The 8,761-nt window shown below is 48.0% G+C and overlaps 1 protein-coding gene across 1 annotated transcript in view; it reads left to right on the top strand.

Moving 5' to 3' along the window:
* GPR158 (G protein-coupled receptor 158) overlaps positions 1-8,761 on the top strand; it is a 460,201-nt gene that overhangs the window by 295,010 nt on the left and 156,430 nt on the right. Inside the window, exon 7 of the mRNA XM_019507955.1 lies at positions 4,473-4,541. Within this exon, the coding sequence (XP_019363500.1) occupies positions 4,473-4,541 (69 nt within the window). The remainder of the gene's footprint in view (positions 1-4,472; positions 4,542-8,761) is intronic.

Below are 8,761 nucleotides of genomic sequence, written 5' to 3'. Positions count from 1 at the left end.
GGGGGGGGGGGGGGATAGAGGGGTTCCAGGCTCTTCACCTCATCCCGGGCAGGGGCAGGGCAGCCTCTCCTCCATCTCCTCCTGATTGGTGGGAAAGTTCCACCAGTTGCTTGAAGCCCTTTCAAGCTGGCAAGCCAGGCTGCTACCAGTATGCCAACCACATGAATACAAGTCAACGTTATAGTTGGGGTGCGCAGTGTCATCAGCAGGTGATGGGGAGTGTGTTGTATTGTGTGAGGGAGAATATTTTTACCTTTGAACAGAAACACTTGTTGGAATACTGGGTGCATCTACACATGCACTTTACTGCAGAGCTGAATAATTAGCTCTGCAGTAAACTGTCACTGTCTACACATGTGCCTGTATTAGGTGCAGTAAATTAATTAACTCCACTGTAGCTAGAACTGTCCAGGACAAGTACTATCTTACAGCAGAGTAGTTATGTGTGCCAAAACACACATGTAGATGGTGACTGGGGCAGGAGAGTCCTACAGTGCAGGGGCTACCTGTGGCTAGCCCTGCACTGTAGTACTCTGTGCCCCAGCCAGCTCCTCCATAGCATGTTGAGCAGGGGCGGAGTAGCCCTGAGGCAGGCTGACCCCTGGGGCCACCTGCCAGCTGGGGCTGACCCACCTGCCTCAGTGTGCTGTGGGCGAACATGTAAATGCTGCACCTGGGAGCAATGAACTACAACATGAACTGTGATGGAATTTATTGTTATATCCTGCTGCCCATCATGGTAGTGGCCCCCTTGCTGCTCCAGTGGTCAGGCAGGGAGAGGGCAAGACACTGCCTGCAGGGTCTCTGGTGGGACAGGGAGCAGGGTCATTCCCTGCTCTGCCCCTGGGGCACCACATCTGGGTCTTCCTGGCTCAGCCATAGCCAGTCTGTGCTCAGGGCAGCATCTGGCAGAATAAGCCCCCTCCTGCCAGGAGAGGGCTGGCCTCAAGCACAGACCAAGCGCTGGCTGTAGACAGAGCAATGGCTGCAGACCAAGTGGTGGGCAGACTGTGCTCAGGGCCAGTCCCCTCCTGGCAGGGTGGGGCTTATTCTGCTGTACACTGCCCTGAACACAGGCTAAGTGGCAGCTGCGGCTGGGCTGGGCTGGGCAGATCTGGCTGCGGTGCCTCAGGGGCAGAGCAGGGAATAGCCCCACTCCCTGCCCCCACACCCCCCCCAGAGGCCATGCTGGTGGTATCTGGCTCCATCCCTGCCCAGCCACTCAAGTGGTGAGGGGGAGCTACTTTGATAGGCAGCAGCCCCCATCCCCGTTTCCCCAAGAGTGAGCCTGTTCCCAGTGGGGGCCACACTGCAGGGCCAGCAGAGCTGCTGCGGAGCATGGCAGTGCTGCGGGAAGCTTGCAGGGCTCTGACCCAGTCTGGACCCTGGTGCTGCTGCACGCAGCCTGCTGCACGCAGCCTGCTGCAGCTCTGCCCACCCGCAGTGCAGCACTCCCACTGGGAAGTGGCTCATGCTCCCTGACATTATGACAGGGGCTGTTGCCCCCAACAAGGGCCCTGACCTAGCCCACTGCAGTGATGGGGTTGGGGCACAGCTAGACAGGGCCCCTGTTGGGAAGCAGGGATGGGGGTTATTCCTCCGCCCTCCTGTGTCCAGTAGAGGGGACAGCAGAGGACTTATTCTGCTGTAGGGAGTGAGCTGGAGGCTGGGGCCTGGTGCAGGCTTTGCCGACTCCAGGGAAGTGCTCCTCTCCCTTGCCTCAGGGCCCATAGGGAGTGGAGCACTTCCCCGGAGCTGGCGGAGCCCGTGCCAGCCCCCGGCCCTGATGTGGGGGAGCGCAGCGCTTCCCCGGAGCTGGTGGAGCCCACGCTAGGCTCCCGCCCCAGCCTCTCCTGGTGCACAGCCTTGAAAAGGCTGTGCATGGCCACACTTTTAGTTGTGCGCAGCCATGCACACATGCATGCACCTTTGAGGGAACCTTGCTGCAGACATGTGCTCACAGTTCCTCAGTCCAGAGAGAACCTTTTTCCTGTTACAAATTGGTTCAACCTAGGCAGGTTAGACTAACCTGCAAAGGTTGAATTAATTCAGGCTCCAGATTTTTGAATGTCTGTCTCTAGCCTCACTGCATAGTCTAGGTGCTGTTTTTTTACAAATCCAAGGCTTAATGCTGTTCCGTTGCACATTTCAAGATTAACCACTTTCCAACTTATGGACTAACCATGTTTATTTCTAATCTTTGTTTTCTATCTGTTAACTAGTTTTTAACATTTTTCTTCTTGCCCAGTTGTTGCCAAGCTACCTTTTAACAGCCTCTCATGAGAGAATTTATCTAGCGCTTTATGACAGAATAAATAAATGAAATGCAGTAGTTGTTTATTATCCACTGTTTGGATAATTTTTTTCAAATAAGTCTGTTTTCAAAGAGGCACAATTAACTCTTACAAAAACTGCTAAATTTATCCCAATCACATTCATTATGTGCTTTATAACTCTCTGTAATGAATGCAGTGTCATACTCTGACAGTCATTACAGAGGAAAATATGGAAATATTTAACATTTAGGATAAGCTTCTTTAACCAAAGAAGTTGCTTGGCTTGTCAGTCTGTGGGGAACCAGGAATGCCTAAAGACAGCTGCACCATTTCAGCAGAGATATTTAATGATTCCCCAGAGTGGAAGAAATGCAGATTTCTTTCTGACACTAGGAGGCATAAAGTATTCCCACCAGAAATCAGGGAAATAGAACAAGACTGTTTTAATCCCTAGGGATCCAAGAGCCTCTATACTATCTTCCCCCCCTTTCCCCGCTAACCTCTGCATGCTATTCAACTGCTCTGTGAATTTATTTTAAAGTATTATTAAAGATGATGGGTTTAATCTAAATTCCTGAAACCATTGTATTTTAACCATCATGAAAATTTAAATTTTCCAGATGCATTGCTTTGAGTGTTCCTTGATACTGTATGCAAAAACAGCTGAGTTGATAAACACATACACAATATGAATTCCTAAAATGCAGGGAAGTGATTGGAAAACATCACTTGCAAGGAGAGAGTATTTTAGGCCTATGCCATTGGGAAGGGATTGGTTTAATGCTCATGTCCATACATTTCAATATCCTGAATCTACAGGACACCACAATAAAGACTTATTCATCTTCTGAGTAGGAAGAAGGAAGCTAAATTAGGCTTTAATAGTATCTGGTACCATAGGACTCTGCCTTAGAGTAACCACGGCTGTCAAAATCATTGCTTTCAGAAATGATTTTGCACACAGTTAGAAGTTAGAAGTTACTGGGTCTCACAATACAAAAGCATAGTGAGAATTTTCCAGTCTTTCAATTTATCCAGTGAAGAGCATCAGATACTAGTAAAAGTTATCAACTGAACTATTTTGGGGGGAAATGAAAGACATTTTCAGTTAGATTGTGACCTCTGTGGATAGCTCGTCGTAAAAGCTTCTTGCAGTTTGGCCAAGAAATGAATACCAGTGCCTCCATTCTGTAAATCTTTTCAAATAGATTTTTAAAAGATGAATGGCATATTTACAACACACATGGTGCTGCCTGGTCAGAACCATAGGGAAGATTTACGTGAGCGTATATGAGAATTTTCTAGTTGTAAGCCAGAAGTTTTTTTCAAAGACTGTTGGACATTGCATCTTTTCTGTTCCTCTGAGGAGATGCTTCCTATTTCCACACCACTATTTCCACACCACAATTTGAAAGAAAACAACTAGACTTATAGAATGGTTTGTAATGACACATTAGGAGTAAGGTTGATCATTGAAGGAAAAGGAAATGCAGTATCTACATTTTATCTTATTATATAAGCTGTAGACATGCTATGTATAGGTCATTTAACTTTTTGAAACAAGATTTAGAGGGGGGAGAAAGGACTGATTGATTTTTATTTTACTTAAAGGAGTTTCCAGATTATAATAGAAAGACAATGTGTTGTCATTAGGATATAGTGGAAAAGAGTAAAGTATTTGGTTAGTTTTGACTCTTTGAAAGTGAAAGTCTGGATCAGTATGCTCATAAAAAATTGGACAGGGAATATCGTTGTATGCTTTCTTTCTACAATGCCGCATTTAATTTAGAAAAATGTTAGACTTGTATATTACAGAAGTATTAAATATGCATGGGAAGATGATTAAAGACTAGAAATTCAATCATCACAGACAAAATTCTACCCTTAAACTTGTATATGCAATTCCCATGTTCCATATTAGCTTACCTATTATGGTATTATTAAATGCCATCCAAACAGGGTTTTTTGTGCAAGTGACAAAAAAAGTGAAGGAATGATGTCTTGGGGCTGAAATCTATGAAACTTGAGCTATTATAACGGATTACTAATGTAGGTATATAGGACATGCCAAAATGATATACATTATTGTGCTAAGCACTGTGCTGACAAGTAGGAAGATTTCTGTCATAAAGAACTTAGAATGTAAATAGGGAATCTCTGATATTTTCTTATGTCTTGTATCTTTTTTCCCCCTAGAGCATAAGGGCTTCTGGTCTGGTTCTTCTGGAAACCATCCTTTTTGGATCACTCCTCCTGTACTTCCCGGTGAGTTAAGGTGCTATTTTGAAAAAGGGTATTACTGATAAAATTCTAAAACCTAACATCAGTTGCTTGTATGACTAATATAGATATCAAAATTGTACATATTTGTTAGGCTAACATATGTGTAGCAACTTGCCATTTATCAATATAGATGTTTAAACATAACATCTTTGTGATCATTCCCTTCCAGGTATGGGGAATGCAAAAATGAAAAGATTGCACATTACAATTGATATAAGCAATGATTTTTTAAAATACATAAATATCAAATTTGTGAGGCTGTCTATTGTTTGTTTCCACTTGGGAAGAATATTAATATTGAATTGAGCTTGAATATATCTGTTGCTACTGTGCAGTTTGTTACAAAGCTGGGGAGCTACTTAAGTATATTGTTAGCAAGTATTTATTAAATGTTTCTGAAACTGTCCACTGAAATCTGGAATAATAGGTGTTTGGGAAATGGGTGGCTGTTATTTTTATACCATAAGTGGGCACAGAGCAATATAATGTAATGCAGCAGAGAAGACACACTAAGTAGTTCTTTTAACTGGGAATGGGTTTTCTGGAGTTTTTTTTAAGGGGAAGCAGTAAGGTACTTTACTTGTTATACAGTCTTACGCATCTGAAAGAGGATACAAAACTGAAAGTTGGACAAAGGAGCCTTTTAAATGGCTCTGCTGCCCTGTAGCACGACGACCTCTAGGGGTGCCATGACCTCCCCTAGCGCCCCTACCTACCGTGCCAAATATGGTTTAAATGCACCCTCTTTATCTCTCCTGCCACGTCTTTGATGTTGATATGTTCAAGGGAGGCTGCCTTTCTACCCTCTTTGGCACGGCCTGGATGTATCTTGGCTTTGTCTAACCACCCGTCGCACTCTGACCCTTGGGCTGCATGTGAGTCCTACCGTCGGCCGTGCCCTTACGGGTCCGCGGACTCGTCCCCGTGCCCACCTGTCTCAACCTCGCAGGTGCCCCCTTGCTTCCCTCGTGGCCCTCACCGCACAGGGCCTGTTGTGCGTGCTCTCACCCTCACCGGGACCTTGCTCCTGTATCACCACCCTGCACCGGGCCTAGTGGCTCGCGCCCCCCACGCTGGGGCCTCTCTCAATGCTCGCGCCCCCCACGCTGGGGCCTCTCTCAATGCTCGCGCCCCCCACGCTGGGGCCTCTCTCAATGCTCGCGCCCCCCACGCTGGGGCCTCTCTCAATGCTCGCGCCCCCCACGCTGGGGCCTCTCTCAATGCTCGCGCCCCCCACGCTGGGGCCTCTCTCAATGCTCGCGCCCCCCACGCTGGGGCCTCTCTCAATGCTCGCGCCCCCCACGCTGGGGCCTCTCTCAATGCTCGCGCCCCCCACGCTGGGGCCTCTCTCAATGCTCGCGCCCCCCACGCTGGGGCCTCTCTCAATGCTCGCGCCCCCCACGCTGGGGCCTCTCTCCGCGTGATTCCCGCAGTCAGGGCTCAGGTGGCCGTAGCCATGCCTGGCCCCCGGACCCCTTTTTGGATCCTATGCCCGACTTGGGCTTCCTAAAAATCAGGGCTCAGGCGGCCTCAGCTTCATCTGGCCCTCAGACCCCTTTCCTGGGTCTTACGCCCACTGGGCTTATCCCAATTGGGGCTCAGGCGGCCTCAGACTTGCCTAGCCCCCCAGATCCCTTTCCTGGGTCCTACACCCCACTGGGGCTCCTCCCAATAATTGCCCACACTGGGGCCAGGGTCGGGACACCCCAAAACGCAGCACCCTCTCTGGTGCCAGGAACCCCCCCACTACTGGGGAGCTCCCCTGAGGCCTCCTCCAACCCCTACAGCCTCACCCGGTCCTCCGGTCTTACTCAAACTACCGGACAGAAAATACAAAACCATAAGCCAACCGGCTGTAACACAAAATAAGCCTCCTGGCTATAACATAAATTCTGCGCCAACCTGGCTCTCCTTCATACCTCCCTGTCAGGGTTCTCTCCACCCTGTACCATCATGTAGACACTCAGGCGGTTAGGCTGCTCTGCCCTGTTCTGCTCCACAGCAGAGCTCAGGCTGCCAGAGGGGAACTGCCCTTCTGGCCTCAGCCCAGCTGTTTATAAAGGCCAGGCCCTGCCCCCTGCCAGTCAGCTGACCAGACTGGTTGTCGTGGCAACCCACACTTGTGCTGCCCTGGTGACTGGCAGCTGAGCCCATATTACCACTTGTCAGTAGCAGGCACCTTAGTGCCCTGCTACATGTCCCTTCATCAGCCTCTGAATTCCCCATCCACCCTCCAGTTGGCCGCTCCTGGCGCCTCTCTCAATTAGCCTGAGAACAGCCACAGTAGTGGGATAGGGGTGAGGGGCATTCCACTCATTGCCTGTTTCCAGGCTCCCTGCAGCTTGTGCCACCCATGGACACCTGGATCCAGCCCCCACCAGGCCCCATGGCTGCCTAACAGCTCCTCTTCTTCTCCCCCACTTCTCTCTACTGCCCCTCCTTCTGTTCAGGGGCCTAGAAGGGGCTGGATCTGGATGCCCAGGGCTGGCTTGGTCTGCAAGGACCCCAGGACCAGGCAGGGAGGGGGAACCCTCCCCAAGGGTGCCTCCTTCACTCTTGAGCTGATCAGCGCAGCGATCCAGGATTAGAAGGGATGATTGCTGTGACAGGGGAGTGATCTGGGGGTAGAGGGGGACATTCAGGGGGCTGGGGGTGATTTGGGGGGTAGAGGAGGGAGCAGCCTCACAGCTGCCCACCCATCCCATCCACTTCCTCCCTCCTCACTCACCCCATCCCACCTACCTGTTGTCTGGCTGTTCCCAGGTGTCAGTCCAGGGCCATAGAATCTTGAATCATAGCTAGTCCACCTAGGAACAGTACCTCTTGGGGTACTGGAGGACCACAAATTGGTGGCTTTATCTCAGGTGAATACCTAGAAGTTAACTGCAGCTAGGTAGCACAGCTCAAAGATAATCTTTGCCTGAAGTGGCTTAACTTTAAGATGCTTAGAAGGCATTTAGCACATGAAACTATATTACAACATGGTACTGTTGTAATATAGTTTCCCTGGTAGCCAAAGTACTTATGTGGCTCTACAGAGCACCAGCCAGTTAATGAGAAATTGAAAAGCAAAATGCCTTGCCAAACACAAAAACACTGCAAATATGAAAAAGAGGGGTGATGAATGGCATAATAAACTCCCTGGAGTTTTTTCTAAATTATTGTTCAAACTGTGTTACTCTTAGATTATAGGGTTAAAATACATGTGTTTAATTGTTAGGATACTTTTATTTAAAATTTCATCTTTAACTTTGGTTGTTAAGATGGGGGCAGCTTTTTCAATATTTGTGAATTGCAGATGTTGCCATGAGAAACTACTGGCGAGAGACATGTTAAGGCCAGTCAGACAGGGCATTTATACATGTGCTCTGGGGTGGGGTGGAAGGGAGGCACTTTAATTAGGGAGCGCTTTTAATTAAAAGCATCCAAGTGGCATGTGTATCAGTGAAAATATGTATATAAAAGCAAAAGTATATCTTAAAAATGGTGGTGGGGCAGTTTGAACTAAAGCTCACTGAACAAGCTTTAGTTTAAAGAGCTCTGCTGCTATTTTTTGGTGTGGGGACACTAATACACATGATGCCAGAGTCTGCTGGAGCTTGTTTATTTGCATGCTCCAAATGGCTGAATTAATAGTGTGCTCTGACACGTTGGATTTCCCTGTACATGTATAGGAGCTCAACAGTCTTGGAACAAAAATATAATCATGGTTTATGTGTTCAGGGTTGTACAGTTGCTATTTATTTCTTATTGTCCCTCCCCTGCAAAGGGCCAAAATGGCTCTTATGCAATCAGAGTGATGGGGAGAGGAAAAGGGAAACGGACATTATTGTGTCTCCTATTAGTCAAGGAAAAGTAACATGCCATCCAATCCAAGCACTGGGCAAGATCACAGTGTATAGAGGGGGGGATATAGGAGGCCCTATGTGAGGTATACCAAAGAGCTTAGTTCCACTCTTGCTTTGCTTTCTTACCAGTTTGCCTGCCCCTGATTCTTCATGTTTATCTCTAGCCGTTGGTCTTGACCTAATTTCTTCTCCCACAGACTTTGGTCTTATGAGGATATCTGCCTGTGGGGTCACTGTTTGGGTGCTCAGTGTTAGTGGATGTTTATATCCTTGGTAACATAATATATTCTCCATCTGCAATTGCATGAAGGTTAAAATCATAGAATCACTGAGTCGGAAGGGACCTAGACAGAT

The sequence above is a fragment of the Gavialis gangeticus genome, unplaced genomic scaffold (assembly GCF_001723915.1).
Source record: "Gavialis gangeticus isolate Ggan-Ray unplaced genomic scaffold, GavGan_comp1, whole genome shotgun sequence".
In the NCBI taxonomy this organism is placed as follows: Eukaryota; Metazoa; Chordata; order Crocodylia; family Gavialidae; genus Gavialis; species Gavialis gangeticus.
Note: the sequence above shows the minus strand (reverse complement) of the source record. Positions and strands in the feature narration are given on the sequence as shown.